The sequence below is a fragment of the Pistacia vera genome, unplaced genomic scaffold (genome assembly GCF_008641045.1).
Source record: "Pistacia vera cultivar Batoury unplaced genomic scaffold, PisVer_v2 Contig35, whole genome shotgun sequence".
Classification (NCBI taxonomy): Eukaryota; Viridiplantae; Streptophyta; class Magnoliopsida; order Sapindales; family Anacardiaceae; genus Pistacia; species Pistacia vera.
In genome coordinates this window covers 43,263-59,963 of record NW_022196168.1, presented here as the reverse complement: position 1 = coordinate 59,963, position 16,701 = coordinate 43,263, and the positions used below count along the sequence as shown (strand labels likewise).

At 34.2% G+C, this 16,701-nt stretch overlaps 1 protein-coding gene and 2 pseudogenes across 2 annotated transcripts; 1 reads left to right on the top strand and 2 right to left on the bottom strand.

Moving 5' to 3' along the window:
• Positions 1-213: 213 nt before the first annotated feature.
• Positions 214-3,287, bottom strand: LOC116139265 (annotated as a pseudogene).
• A 2,431-nt stretch (positions 3,288-5,718) lies between these two features.
• Positions 5,719-7,090, bottom strand: LOC116139264 (annotated as a pseudogene).
• A 2,318-nt stretch (positions 7,091-9,408) lies between these two features.
• Positions 9,409-15,802, top strand: LOC116139261 (O-fucosyltransferase 38). Of its 2 annotated transcripts, none has more exons than XM_031424943.1 (11): positions 9,409-9,801; positions 10,604-10,682; positions 11,084-11,151; positions 11,510-11,598; positions 11,717-11,894; positions 12,832-12,960; positions 13,539-13,675; positions 14,197-14,410; positions 14,496-14,680; positions 14,981-15,076; positions 15,313-15,802. In XM_031424943.1, the coding sequence occupies exons 1-11, from the start codon at positions 9,511-9,513 to the stop codon at positions 15,458-15,460; spliced, it is 1,614 nt and encodes a 537-aa protein (XP_031280803.1). In that variant the 5' UTR covers positions 9,409-9,510; the 3' UTR covers positions 15,461-15,802. The 2 variants fall into 2 exon arrangements, with proteins under 2 accessions (XP_031280803.1, XP_031280804.1); XM_031424944.1 differs by having other exon boundaries at positions 9,410-9,770; positions 10,597-10,682.
• Positions 15,803-16,701: the final 899 nt, after the last annotated feature.

Genomic DNA, 16,701 nt, shown 5'->3' with positions numbered 1-16,701 from the left:
TTGGGAAACACTGCAAATCAATCTTTTTAGGTGACTATTAGGGGCATTAGTCTTCTTGAAAAATTTACCACCTTTTTATCCCTGCCAGTTCCCATAGACTTGAAGCAAGAAGAGATTTGGTGTCTGGCCTCCATTCAGCTCTTTAAGGGTAGAGAACAAGGTTGAAAGTGCAGGAGAGACTTAACCATCCTTATGTTCTTACTGACATCACCCTCAGATTTTCAAGCTCTGTCCAGGAGAATCACATATTCCAGACCTTCTGTTGTTGGCAGTGAGCATCTTAAAGATAAAAACTTTACTCCCTGCAATGAAAGCATCATCAATAAACATTCAATCAAACAACTCTGATATGTAGCTTATCTAGATCTCGCTAACATGTCCCTAAAGTATTGAAAACTAAACAAAGAATGTCAAACAACCATTAGATTTAATCTTCAACACTAAAATCACACATTCAAATTCATTTGAGATAGTCGATGGTAGTACTCTATCATAATTACATGGTATTGTTATTTTAAACTCAGCTACAGGTTATCAATTTCAAGCTCAACTGCTTCATTATAGTGCGACAGACTGCAATTACAAAGTAGCGCTAATGTTCATTCATAATCAATTCCTTTTCCATGTATAAACAACAAGGGCGCGTTTGGTTTATTATTATTTTCATATTCTGAAACCGATTATTGAATAGTGTTTGGTCATTATCACACAATTGAATCCTGAAAAACGATCCTGACAATATATTGACCGTAGCAACTTTTTGCAGCTTCTTTTTCTCTTTTTCATTTGCTATCTTCTTCACTGCATCATGTTATTGACGTTTGACTTTTTGCAGCTTTTGTTTTCTCTCTCTCATTTTTTTTATTTTCTCATCTTCTTCGCTGCATCACTGCTTCACCACGTTTACAAACTTCTTCTTCTTCCATCCAACTTCTTCTCCACCTGCAAATAAACAAAGCACACAACTTCTTCTCCATCGCACCACCAAACACATATTCACCATGAACCACCCACAGCAGCAGATCTGTCCCACACTAAATTCACTGTGAACCCCCACCACCAGATCTGTCCCATAATAATATCCACCGTGAACCACTCACAGCAGCAGATCTATCCCACACTAATATTCACTGTGAACCACCGCCCATTTATCTTGTTCCACACTAAATATTAAAATGTAAATTGAAAGTATATATATAATATACATTATTTTAACAAAATCCACCCAAATATTATATTAATAAATCATTTATAAAAAAATATATCAATCAAATATTCAACACAAATATCAAGGTAAAAATTCTACCAAACACATATTTTCAAATCTTATTCTCGTAATCAAACCCTATTCAACTATCCAATATTATTCCAAAAATCATATCCAAAATAAAACCAAACACACCCAAATTGTTCAGTGACAACATCAAATCTCTCGTAGTACAAGGATCACTTCTAAAAATTGATGTTAATGTAATAATGTCAGCCCAAAAAGACACAGACTTAGATATTCCTAAAAGCGTTCATGTTGATTTATTCAGATAATCTTCATGTCACTACATAGATTATGTTGTTATACACTGATGATTTTGCGACCTTTCAACTTCCATCGTGATAACATTAACTAAAATAAGAAATTGCATAGTGTATAGAAACCTAACACTATATATGGAAATCCACCACTCGGAAGACGGCAACAAAAGTAAACAAACAGATGAAGAGAACCCATTACCTGAAAACACTTCCAAAACTGAAGATATCATTATCCAATCCCAACAATCTGAAACATAACTTCCCTAACAAGCTTCACACCCTGAACAGCACTCTCACATTTCTTCTGTTGTTAGCAGTGAGCATCCTTTAAAGATAAAACTTTACTCTCCTGCAGTGAAAGCAACATCAATAACATTCCATCAAACAACTCTGATATGTAGCTTATCTGGATCTTCACTAACATATCCCTAAAGTATTGAAAACTAAACAAAGATTGTCAAACAACCATTAGATTTAACCTTCTAACACTAAAATCACACATTCAATTCACTTGAAGTAGTCCAATGGTAGTACTCTACCATATATAAACAACAAATGTTTCAGTGACAACAACAAATCTCCGTAAGTACAAGGATCTACTTCTCAAAAATGATTGTTATTGCAATAATGCACCCAAAAGACAGACTTAGATATTCTGAAAGGTTCAGTATAGGATGTATTCAGTTATTCTGCATGTCACTACATAGGATTACGCTGTTATACACTGATGATTTGTGATCCTTTCAACTTCCATTTTCCTGATAACATTAACTAAAATAAGAAATTGCATAGTGGTATTAGATACCTAACAATATATTTGGAAATCCACAGCTCGGAAGCACGGCAACAAAAGTAAAAAACAGATAAGAGAAACCATTACCTGAAAACACTTGCAAAACTGAAGATATCATTATCCAATCCCCAACAATCCTGAAACATAACTTCCCTAACAGCTTCTTACACCCTGAACAGCAGTCTCACATTCTTCTTACCTCAACTGACACTTTTGCAAATGCAACATTCAAGAGCCAGACAGTAACCCAAATACTCATCCGGCCCTGGACTAGGATCCATCCTTTTACATGAAACAAACCTCAAAAGTCTTTAAATTCTCACTTATGAAAGAGCAGCCATCCACCCACCATCCATCCTATGATCAACAAACGTCAATTCCCCAAGCATTTGACAACACTGCCCATTGCTTTATCCCATCAAAACTACTCTCGAATACTAAGCTCAAGCTTAACCAATCTCTTACACCCTTGAGCCAAAATTGTCAACCAATATCCGAAACCAATAAGCTGTAAAACCCATCCAAATGTCCAACCAATTTTAAGATTTGAAAATTCTCACATGCAGCAATTCCACGCAACACATTATCACTACACTTGTGCAGCTCAATTCTTGCAAAGTCAAACACTCTTCAGCTACACTCAACAATCCAACTCGTTAGCTCCAACCACCACAAGTCTACTCAAATTCGTGCACCCACTAGCAAGATTTGCTAGCCTTCAACAGGTAACAACATGTTATGCTCATAAAACCTTGTAACCCAAGAACCAACATGGACACAGAGCAAAATAATGACTCAACAGAATTTCTAGGCGAAACAAGAGACGCACTTATCAAATATATCAACATCGGTCAAATTTGGGAATCTTAAAATCAACCTACCGGCTTCAAGAAATTCCCAATCCAACACCCTGAGTGAGGGTAAAAGCTGACCGAAGATTCAACCAGCGTTTGAAAACAGCGAGTTAGCGTTACGCTGCGAAAGGGGAGTTTTGAGAGGATCTGAGGAGAATATCGTCAGATAACTAAAATTCAATTAACAATATTATAACAATATCAATTGAAATAAATGAAGCATAAAAAGATAATGACTTATAATTGGAACTCCATCAAATGTACTTCAACTCCGGTGGCTCCAATGTATTCCATCCTCACCTTCCCATCTTGGTCATTCAAACCAAAAAAAAAAAAAAAAAAAAATTATTTAACTAAGTAATGTGTAATGAGACCAAAATATTAGATCTGCTTCGGTAGTAAAGACAAGTAGACAACCATAGTCAAACATAGAAAGGTTATTCTTCATAAAAAAATAAAATTGTTATAACCAATCTAAAAATTTCAAAAAATTATGCGAAAAAAAAAAAAAAAAAGGTCTTCTTCCAGGGTAACGTTCACGAGACAATCGAATCCACTAATGGTGGGGAAGATTTTTTTATGCAAAATTTAAAATATATAAACACCACAGTTGTAATACGAAGGAAAATCCATCCTTCTGTTATATATATTTTAACATTTTGCATTCATCTATCCGTCCTTCCGTTATATATATAGTCCTAAATTTAAATATTAATCTTAAATTACATATATGCCAACATTTAAGAATAATCATAATTTTTTTTATTAAATATCTAACTCACTTTTCTAATATTTGTTAAACTAAAATTATGTTTAAAATTAATGGAAAAGTAAATGATGAGTTGGACTTTTATATTTACTCCTTATCATCTTCGTTAACTATTTTTGTATAAAAACTTTTGTACATCTAACATTATTGCTATTGACTAATTTCTCATTAAATTTGTTAGATTACATTCATTTAAATTAAGAATGTATGCCCTCATCAAGGTGGGGCCCGTGCCGCCTGTCCCCTTACCTTCGAGTAGACCACCAATCACATGTAGAGTCTCTCTGTGTAGGCGCTTGTAGGACACCAAAAAACGAATTTGATTCGGCTTTGATATCACTTGTTACATGTTGAGAGTTTCACACCCAAAATGCTAATCTATTAGATAGAGAAACTCCCCCTATAAACCCAAAACCCCCCATTTTTCTTTCGACGTGGGATCCATGACACTTGACAAAGATTTGTTCACTATATAAAGAAACAATTACAAGGAAAAGTAGTAATGACAAAATCTACAGTTTTCACCATTCTCTCCATAGTTATGAATATACTGGGGTTAATTACTATCATTATACACTTAAAAAGAGGGGGAAATTAAGGGGCTGGAGAGTCCAATGTCGGGATAAGGAAGTATCAGCTTATTAAAGACAAATTACTATAACAATATTTTTTCTAAATTGGTTGCCGGTAACGGACAGTACTAGTAACGTTACCGGTATTGTTGATTATGCGCATTTGCTAGAATGGATATTTATTGTTACTCATACCATGCTGGAGGTTTACTGAGAGATGTTCCGTAATGGAGTAAAACTTGTGATGGTTAAAAGTTCAAAGCAATTACACGTCACATGTACAGCTAGGGACTGTTATTAACAATCCTCGGTTGTAGGAAGGATGGTGAATTAAATATTTTGAGAATAAGATTAGATTGTTGAAATTGTTGTTCTTTTACCATATGTTTGGTGTATATGGATGTTTAATCGGTTTTGTTTTGTTCAAATTTTTCAGAAGTTGAAGGAAGCCGAGAGGAACTGGATATAGGAAGGCCAATGTGCAGTTAGAGAGGCAGCTTGTGATGGCTTCTGGTTGGAGCAGGGCGTTATTAGGTATGCGTGGAAACCTGAAGGGAACAGAGGGGATCCTGAGTACTCACACAGGATTAACTCTTGACTCCATCAATGTACAATATACAGTTTATTCTTGATAGCCTTGTGATATTTGGTTCAACTATGTCTGGTTATTTAGGTAACTGCTATATCCATTTTTTAGGGGTTTGTTCTTTTGTTCATATTAGCAATTGAACATACATTGTGACTAAATATTTAAAGCTGACACGATTTGTTTGGTAGAGATTGACATTGAAGAGTGATTAAAAGTTAAGGAGTGGTGATGAAACAAAAGTTATGATATGATGTTACGCTGAAACTCAAGTAATTAAAAAAAAAAAAAAAAAAAAAACACTTAAAAGCACTCATGTAATGGTTAATCAATACTTTCCCAATATAAGTTCTAAATCACCATCTTCAATTCTTTCATAAACAATCATTTATATTATAAAAAATTAAGCCATTAAATTCTACTATATTTTATTTTTTAATAGTTTTCAACTGTTCATCCCGTCGCAATGAACACGACATAGAGAAAGCATGAACTTGCACGCCCTGACGCGGTGAGGATAAAGAGCTTTCCAATGATGTTAGAGATACAAGAAAACTTCGTCCGTATTTTAAAAATTTCAGAACCTCCGCATCCGATAATCTTCAAGATTCTCGTCAAACTCGAGTAGAGTTGAGCAAGAAAGCCTGAGATTTCTTTCATAATAATACCCTTACCATAGAGCATCAGCCGAGAAGATCATAACTCCATTAACATCAAACCCTTTTGCCTCCAACAATCTCAAAGCCTCAAAGAACCCATCTCCTGAATCCCTCCCCGTTCACCTCATAGCTCGGCAACAGTTTGGCCCTATCAAATGCTCAGCCCGCAGCGCAAACGTCTTCAAGAACCCTCCGGATTCTTGACCTTGTCGGTGTAGAACTGGTAGTTGACGTAGTCGATTACGGCATCATATTTGTTAAAGAGTCGACGTAGTGCGGAACGGTGGTGTGAAATGGGGCGATTGTGGCACGGAAATCACGGATGGGTTCTTCAAGAGGGTGATGAGTCGCCGATGCAGTAGGCGAAGGATGATATGTTTTTTTGGGGAAGTTTCATAGTCGATGCGATGCCATCAAGATGGTATGTCTTTGTTATGGATTTGAGGGATGAAATGCATTTGAAATCCCGGTCTGGATCCTTTGGGTTGTACCTGTTGCATGTAAATAATAGGTAAGGTTAGTAGGTTCGATAATAATGTCTATATAAAGTATTATTTATCTAATTATTAATCTATTAATTTTAATTTAACTATTTATCCACGTGTCCCTTTTCCTACTCCAAATCGCGTGAAATCAGTTGAAAGATAGGAGCGTGACATAAAGCCGGATTAATCCTGATATTCACACCAACCTAGGATTTACTGATGATTACTTGCGTTACCTCACTATAGAAAGAGGAAGACCCATTCATTAGGGGGATTCAACTATTTTACACTGGAGATTAGCTCTCTCTCTCTGTCTTTGTATTTACTTTTCTTTACCAATCATTTGTAAGTCAGTCGCTGTTGCGACCGACCCATTATATTAATAAAATCAGTGGAGTAGGACTTGCGACTTAGCATCTGAACCACTTTAAAATGCTCTCATTGCATTTACTCTCACATTTTACCATAATCACGTGTGTCTCGACCAATCAATGTTATGCACGTGTAATAGTTGGTGCCAAAAATGGCACATCAACAATATGTATAAAAGAAAATATTTTAGTATTCCGAGTTAATATTCAACTTACCAACGAAGGACTTGTCGCCGAGGTCCAACCGAGAGGCTAGCAAGGGCTTTTGACATTGGGGTGGCGGGATTTGATAGCTGCGACAGATTTCGGCTGGGAGGTGTCGATCCAGTAGGGCGAGAACTTGCCGTTCTTGTAGTGCCGTAAGGGTCAGCATCCACGGCGAAACTTAGAATGAAATGGAAACAATGCCATTACTAATTGGAACTCCATCAAATGTTACTTCAACTCGGTGGCTCCAATGTATTCCATCATCACTTCCCATCTTATCATTAAAAAAAAAAAAAAAAAAAAAAAAAAAAAATTATTTAACTAAGTAATGTGTTTAATGAGACTCAAATTATATTAGTTCTAATTCGGTAGTAAAGACAACTCCTAATAGTCAAACATAGAGAGGTTATCTTTTATAAAAAAAATAAATTTGTTATAACCAATCTAAAAATTCCAAAAACATTTAAAAAAAAAACTGGAAGAATCTATATCAAAAACTTAACAAAATATTAAGTAAAAAGTTAATCCTACATGATTTGATACAGAATTTAAATACAATTTTTCATTTTGAAAAAGTTGAAGATACAATAAACTTCATAAAAATATATTATAAAAGGATTTAAATGTTGTACAAAAAATTTGGGAGTGCAATCCTCAAAATTAAAAGAAAATAGAAAAGAAATTTTTAAATATCTATCAAACGCAATTTTTAAATACTTACCAAAACAAGCCATAGGAGAGTGCGAGAACTGCTGCAACAAAGAGAAAGAAATTCCGAAGCTTCATCATCTTAGTTTCTTCTTCATTGTAAGACTCAAATGTTGAATGTTGATTTATTATATATAATTGATTTATTAATTTATGAGTAAAAGGTAAACCAAGCCGGCCAAAATTAATTTGTTGTTAACTGATTACTATGCTTTTGTGATGAGTAGACGCATTTTGTGACAATTTCAAAGTTTATTGGGTGGTTTAATTTGGACGACGAAATGAGCATCATTTTAGCGCCTATGGCTAGCTTGAAGCTTCAGGCGGAGATTTTGGTGGGCGGGGATGCGGCGTGTGGCTAATGGGTGCAAATGAATGGTGACAATGGCAGTCTTGGAGAATTTGCCGATTCGAGAAATTTTAATTTTAACATTTAATCTTACACAAACCCTAATCCTAAATTTTCATAACCTAATCCCCTAATTTTGTAATCATTGAAACATTTTATTTTATTTTAAATGTTTGTTTGTTTGATGAAAAATATAATACTAAAATTATGAAACATATAATGAGATAAATCTAAATATGAAGAAGAGAAAATAAGTTGAAATTTGGAAATTGGGGGAATAAAAGTGTAAAAAACAAATGATGTAAAACATAAAAACCTAATTAAGCTTGAAATTGAGGAAAATAAACCTAATTAAGTTTAGAGGGTTATTTTTGGTATTAAATATGGTTTGAAGAGAATATTTTTAATTATAGAAGAGGTGTACTTAGTTGTGGGGTTGAAGATCAATTAAATGACAGTTAAAAATCACTTCCTCTTTTAAAATTTAAATCATTATGTGTGCCTCTAGGAATTGAGACCCGATTTAGGTTTTGTAACTAAACTAGTAGCATTTGGGCTTAACCCGGCCCATTTCATCACTCCAAATTACAATCATAAACCAAACTACGAAGGGCGATTGAAAGCCCCTAAAGCTCCTGAATTTTTATAAAATTACAAATAACTTTATAGATCTTAGAAAGTAATATCGATATTTAAAAAAAAAAAAAATTAAAATTATAAAACATTTATTGCATCCCACGCTACCATTCACCACCATTGTGTTTTATCAAATCTTTGGCATCATTAACTGTTGATCGTATTTATCCATCAACGATGATAATTAATAAATAACATTGAAAAACATTATACATATGTGTATTAAAACATTATATGTATGCGTATTAAAAGAAGTTATCAAATCATAACGACTAACGAGAAGATAAAATGTATTGTTGTCATCATCAAACTTGTTATCGACCCATTTGAGTAATGATATAGCATTTATCTCTAATTCGTTGGATGACCTTTAATATGTTTCTTAGATGGAATTGAGTGAGTTAAGATCAAAGACTAATGCTTCAACCACCTTTTTTCGGGTATGGTAATTGGTGGGCGGTGGGCGGTGGCCAATGACCACCCTTTGCCTTTGTTACAACTTGAATTCAAGATCCTTTTGTGTTTTAACTCCTTAATTCATCACTCCATCGACCTCAAGAAATACACGAAAGATAAAACACAATAATTAGAAAGAGACAACTCTCTATCATGGTTTGTTTCCAAAAAGTACAATATGGAACTTAGGACAAGTTACTCCAAAACATAATATTCTCCAATTAATGGAGCTGGGCCGAATGAAGGATGTTTGTTTTGTTTAGTGAATCGTATCAGCCTTCCTAACATGTATCTGATGTCTTCTAGTCTTCTAGTTTTCAATATTTATTTTTTTAGATTACATATGCACTGTCCTTTTAAGGGTGATAATGTTATTTCATTTATTTGTTAGTTAGAACTTAGAAGGGGACAGCCGGAGGAGGTATTTGTTATTTTTGAAAACTTCAGATACATTTATTTATTTCAACTCCATCTCCCGAATTTTTGGTCATGAGAGAGTGATGCAAGAGATCTCGGCGTTGGATTTGATTTTGAGATGGTAAATCATCGGGGAACCTCTCACCATTACAATTCCCGAAGTTCTTCCTCTTCTTCAACGCTCAAATTTCTCTCAAAAAAACCATCTTTTTTCACCATCACTCTTTACTTTCTCATCCTTCTCTTTGCTTCTTCGATACTCATTTTTCTTGTCAGCACTAGAAACTTATTGAATGATGGCCATGATTATGATGAAAAAAAGAATCTTTTTACACAACATTCTCAGTCTCAGTCTCGGTCTGAATCTCAGTCTCAGTCTCGGTCTGAATCTCAGTCTCAGTCTTTGCAGGTAAAAGTTGTGCTGTTTTTTATTGTGGGTAGTTAATTTTTTCGCCTGGAAATGTGTTTTCTGATGGGATATGCGAAGTTTGTGTTATGGGAATTGGATTATTGGGTTCAAATCTCTGTCATTGCTGGTAAATTTTGCTTCTTGTGCTGTTTCTGCTTGTGGGTAGTCATTCTTTAGCCTGGAAATGTTGAGTTTGTGTTGTTTTAATGGTGGGTTTGTGTTATAAATAGTTTAGATTCGCTAAGTTTGTGTTTTGGGAACTTGGTTGTTTTCTTTACTTTGAGTTGTTCATTGTGTGGAGAAGAAGAAAGTAACTTTGATTCATGACATGATTCCATATTGAGACACAGGGATCAGCTAGGATCTTGTAGAACACATATGCAATCATTATAGTTCTTGAGTAGAAGATATTCCATTTGGATTGAATTAAATTGAAGAGTATTAAATTTACTGTGAGTGTCCAGTGCTAGACACATTGACTTCTAAATTTATTATTACATGTTCAAGCATTTGGCATGGCCTTAAAATTCTAAATTTGGATTGAAGCATTGTCATTGTTATTTGAACTTTAATTAACTATGTTAAGCAAAAAAAGGAAAGGCAGTTCTTGGGAGCATTCATGCCATAAATCTAGTGTGTGGGATATACTTTGTGAATTCCAACATCAATGAGCTTTTATGTGTTTAGGTGTAGCACGTTCTTGCATCATGGTACTTTCGGTCCTGCTATTTGACTAGGCTGTCTCAAAATATGATGCATTTTCTTTTAAGGGTAATGGGTTTCTCTGCTTGCAATTTTGCAGATACCAGATGACCAACTTTGGAATTCTCCTTTTAGCTATGGTTTACACTCATGTGTCAAGCCTACCAGTAAATACAAAGGTAAAAGTTACATGCATCAATATTTGTACTCTTTCTTTTGCTATGTGGTATGGACAATTGTCCCTGAAACCCAGTGGTGAAGATTTCACTTCTGTTGGCGCACTGATTACCTTGAATTGTATTTGGTTACAGTCAATAGTCTTTGTCATTATTATAAGTTTATATTCTTATCATCAACTTCATGGTAATTTGTTAATGCAGTCGTGTGTCACCTTATTGTAGAGCATACTCTTGCATCTTATTTGTCAAGTTTTATTACTCAGGCTGATTCTCTCCTCTCAAACAAACAAGCAAACATTACCATCAACCTCACCTACCCACATCCTCACTTTCTTACTCTGTCATTTTCTTTTACTCTTTTTAATATTGTCTCTCCTCTTAATTCTGCTTTGCAATGCCAGCTTCCCAAGGATCAGACCGCTACATTACAGTGAAAAGCAATGGAGGATTAAATCAGATGCGGACCGGTGTAAGTTGACTGACACCTGTATTTCCTTTATTTTTATGGGTTATCTAAATTAATTTTTCTGATTCCATTCGTAGATATATGCTTCAATTATAGTTTTAGTTTAACTAGAGCGCCCACAAAAAAGAAAAATAAAAAGAAAAGAAACAATTGTCAACAATATTTACTCTTTCTCATAGATCAGATCATTTTTCTAGACCAATAATATATAATCAGTCCTTTTTCCCCGCTTATTTGGATAATTTTCATGATAAGATATATGATGCATGACTCATAAGGTCAACTTTATGATTAACTGTTCAATCATCCTTTCCCCTATTCTTCTGTTAATTTGACTTCAACAACAATGCTTTTCTGATAGATATCGGACATGGTGGCTGTTGCACACATAATGAATGCAACACTAGTTATTCCTCAACTGGATAGACGCTCATTCTGGCAAGACTCAAGGTATTCTTAAGAACTTATATTATATGTTAGAAGTGTTTTAAATAAGTCATTTGCGGGTACTTTTTAATTTTTTTTTTTTTTCAGTAAAAGTGTCTTATGTTATGAATCATATATACAGTAAGTTTTCAGATATATTTGATGAGCTCCATTTCATCAAAGCGTTGCAAGGAGACGTGAGGATTGTCAGGGAGCTCCCAAAAGAACTGGAGTCTGTCCCTCGGGCCCGGAAACACTTTACCTCCTGGTCTGGCATTGGTTATTATCAAGAAATGACACAGTTATGGAAGGACTATCAGGTATGTGCAGTTTTTTGTGGCTACCTTTCCAATGTGAACTACTGCATCTTGGTTCTGGAATGAGAGCCTTCTTTTGTATGAGAGGTTTTTGCAACTGAGCTAGTTTTTACTGATGTTAAAATTTGTTGATTAGTTATTATTGCTTAATCTGTTTGTGGGATAACGTAGGAGCCTGTTGCCTCTTAGAGTTGACCATACTTTATATTGAATGTATAACCTCCAACAAGGAAAATATCATTCAACCAGCAAACTGCTTTGGGAACCAAGAGAGCCAGAATAAATTAGTTTAAATGGTATTTACCACTAAGATGAATTCTATTGGTTCAGGTAAACGTTATCAGGGGGCATTTGATATTTGCTGTCATGATGAGATCCAATTAGATTTTGTTAAGCTGATCTACGGGTCACCAGTTTTAAATCCCTAGGGTGTGCATTTGGAAGTCATATTCAAAAGGGTTTGGGATGGACCTGATATTGAATTCAAAAAACTATTTTTTACAAACCTCATTTCCTGCATAATTTTTTTTTTTTTTTTTTTTTTTTAATGACATGCAATTTTTCTTTTTGTTTCAGTTTTCTCATTTTGAGAGTTTCTGCATAAATTCTACCTCGCTATTTTAACCATCAAAGATTCTGTTGTTTCTTTTATGCTAATTTTGAAACTCTTAATTCACTTTATTACTTGTAACAATCCGTATATAAATTTACTAAGTTCATTATTCTTAGTTTGTTCAATAACATTAAAGCATATTTCCCTAGAACTTTTATACAGAATTATTTAAGACTTAGAAGGCTTAGTCTTGCCTTCAACTTTTAAAACACAGCTAATTTTTTTTACGAATCTTGTGCTATTTGAGCCTGACCTTTTGTTCTTGGCCCTTATTTGATTTTTGAGACGTCTGAACTCTATAATGGCTTATCAAGTCAACTTGTGCAGGTAATTCATGTTGCAAAATCAGATTCACGAGTTGCGAACAATGATCTACCTCTTGATATACAACGGTTGAGATGCCGTGCTCTGTATCATGCTCTCCGCTTCTCTCCGCCGATTGAAATCCTAGGAAAGGTTTGAATTTGCAGCTCTAGCTATTGAGAAATATTTATTTCTATCTGTCATGGACATTATTGAAGCCCAAAATATTTTAGGGCCTGATAGATCTACAACCAGGATACAGTAAATACGTTAATTTCCTTTTGAAAAACAATGGATAAAAAAAATCTTAAAGAAAAGGTGTTTGATTGATTCTCAGAAACAGTGTTTTCATACAAATCAGAGAATTCTCTTAAAATCTAAAAATCAATTGAAGTTGTTTAGCTAGTTTCTATGAGATGATTTATATCTGAAAACTTGTATTATACAATAATTGTTGAAATTCACTTTCGATTGCAGACTGAGCATGCTTTAAAAGATTAAAATTGAGATTTTCAAAGTTTTGAGAGATATAAGATTTTTGAATGTTACAAATGACGGTCAGAATCTCTGAAATCATTTAAAGTATAAACCTTGCAAGAAGTCCTTGTAATATGGTAGCATGCAATATGCATAATCCCAGATGTTCTATTTAGCATCATTGCATTTAAGAGGTCTCCTATGGGGCTTCCTGTTAAATTAGGTTCTGAGAATGCATGACGCTGACACCACAGAAGCTGGTGGAACGGCTGAGATCACGTGGAGGAAGATACATAGCTCTTCATCTTAGATATGAGAAAGACATGCTATCTTTTACTGGTTGTACTTACGGTCTGACTGATGCAGAATCTGAAGAGCTGAGAATAATGAGGTGAGAAAATATGGATTTACGCATATGCATCTATGTCATATAGTTCCAAGTGCATAAATACAAACATAAATCTTTCACATGTTGGATGATTGCCTCTTCCATGAATATTGGTTTGTAGTTCTCTTCAAGCATGACGTTTTAGACATAAATACGACATCAAGTCTGAGGTATTGTAACATCTTCTAAATTAAGCTTTTGTTGTGCCAATCATTGGTTCTTGATGAAACTGCTATAAAATCCAAGCTCAGTATTCCTTTCACATATGCTCAAGACATTAGAAAGATTATTTTTTCATAAACTTAATATTTTGGAACAGTGAATTTAAATTCCAGTGTTGAGCTTACACACACTTTGGAGTAGAGAGTTGTTTGGTTTATTTATTTAATTGGATCAGTTATGGCTGGTATGAAAATGCGACTTATAATATCCTCGCATTTGAATCAAGCATTTTTTAGGGGTGTGTGCTGGTTTAATCATGTTGTCAGTATCTTGTGTTTCAAGTTATTGTATTGCCTTTCTAGGGAGAACACGAACCATTGGAAGGTCAAAGTTATAAACTCAACGGAACAGAGAATGTCAGGCTTGTGTCCTTTAACTCCTAAGGAGGTGGGGATATTTCTTCAAGCTCTTGGTTTTCCGGCCTCAACGTTAATTTATATTGCTGCTGGAGAAATCTATGGTGGTAATACTCACCTTTCAGAACTCATGTCCCACTTTCCAAACCTTGTTTTTAAGGTATGTCATTCCTTTTTTGGATTAAGTGTGTTACCAAAATAGTGAACCGTGAGCACAGTTACAGATTGATGGCTGGATTTTTCAGGAGAATTTGGCAACTAAGGAAGAGTTGAAAGCATTTACTAATCATGCATCTCAGTCTGCCGCTCTTGATTACATAATTTCCATAGAGAGTGATGTGTTCATCCCAACACATTCAGGTAACATGGCAAGAGCTGTTGAGGGACACCGCAGATTCTTAGGTCACCGCAAGACGATCACCCCAGACAGGTATTAAATCAGTCAATCTTCAGGGGCTGTTGCGTTTGGCTGTTAATCTTAACTATACTTCCATGGAACTCATTTATGTGGATCTGTTCTCTGCATGCTTCAAGAACGATTGCCTGATAGAAATAATTTCCTTCAATGATACAAATCATCTCAACCATATTCTCTTATTACAAGTGATAAACGACTTTAATTATAATTTTTCAGGTTACTAAAAATATGGAAACATATATTTCAGTACGTAAAGTATTCCCTTTTGCATTCTCCAGCTCCTTGAGTAATTTCTTTTCTCATTTTTTTCAGGAAAGGACTTGTTAAACTTTTTGATAGGCTGGAAAGCAGAAAGCTTAGAGAAGGGCCATCTTTCCTGCATCTCGTGCAGGAGATGCACAAGAACTGGTAACTTTGTTTATAACTTTCTATATACTTTTATTTTATTTTTGAAGAAATACTCTACAGAATCAAAATAACTGCTGTTATTTAGATGAAATATAATTGCACAAGTTGGTTCTGCTGATACACAGAAAATGAATAGTATCGGTTTTCCTAATGTTAATTTGCTTGATGAAAGAATTTAACTTTTAACAATATTTCAGGAATAACCAGACTTATCTTGTTCTATTTAAATATCACAGGCAAGGGGCTCCAAGGAAAAGGAGAGGTCCATTGCCAGGAATCAAAGGTCGAGCACGTTTCAGGACAGAAGAATCCTTTTACGAAAATCCATACCCAGAATGCATATGTGGTCCAAAGGCACACATAGAGCAAGATAAGTCTATCTGAATTTCAGAGTTTGGCTTTAGAAATTCATTTCAAGTAAATAGATTGGTACCCCAAGATAAGTTTGAATTTCAGACATTATTTCGAGTAAATAGAATGGTACCCCAAGATAAGTTTGAATTTCAGACATTATTTCGAGTAAATAGAATGGTACCCCAAATGGCAACAATATCAAGCCCTGGCTGTAATGGTATTAGATTAGATTTTTAGATTTATTTCCGGACTAGAAACTGCGTAAATGGCAGATAACCTTATTTCTGTGGTTGTCATGCACATTTTCGCTTCCTTTTTTTTATAAGTTTTGTTTTCTGAAAACATTTTACAATATGTTTTCTTATTTCTTCTGATTTTTTGTCACACTCTTTGGGATCCTAAGATTGTAGCATGAAATTGCAGAACCTCGGGACGGTTTATAATAAAAAACTTGTATACCTCTATAGATGAGAATGAAAGTAATTCTGATTTCTTTTTTTCATAATAGCATCGGGGTGGATAAAGCTCTCTCTATAAATGTTATGAGTTTTCAACTTTGTGAGAGTGAATGAAAACATCTCATACATAAAATGTTGAAGTCTTTCTCAAAACATTGAAGCTCAAAAGCATTTTTCAAACATTAAATGACTCTAGAAATCAATTTGACTCATGGGAACCCTCCTGGTTAAAGATAAGAATTATTGTTTTATGTTTCCTAAAGATTGTCAAGAAAAAAGTAGTAGGGTTTGGTGTGGTTTAAGATTCGAACTCGATGTGCATAAGGAGGTCGGTTGATCTTTAGATTATTGAACAGTTTCAAACTCAATTGACAAATTGTGGTCATAAATCATTACTTTAAAAAAAAATGTATTTTCATTTATTTTTTTTCTCTCTCGATCTTGAAAGATTGCAATGCACATATCATATACTCGGTAGAAAAAGTGAAAGAAGAGAAAAATAATGAAAAATTCCATTCTCTACTTTAATATTAATCATAAAGAAAAGTTAAACTATAAGAAACCCAAAAATAATGAAAAATTCAATTCTCTACTTTAATATTAGTCATAAAGAAAAGTTAAACTATAAGAAACCCATTTCAACTCGATAATAAAGATACTTCCGAATTTTAGAAATACAAAGTTTACTTTTTGTTTTATTATTTAAAAAAATTAGAGCACATAACCTTCATTTTTCCTATTGGCATCTCAATCATATTTTAAAATTAATTAGATAATTTATCTTAATATATAGAGTAATGCTACGAACACTGA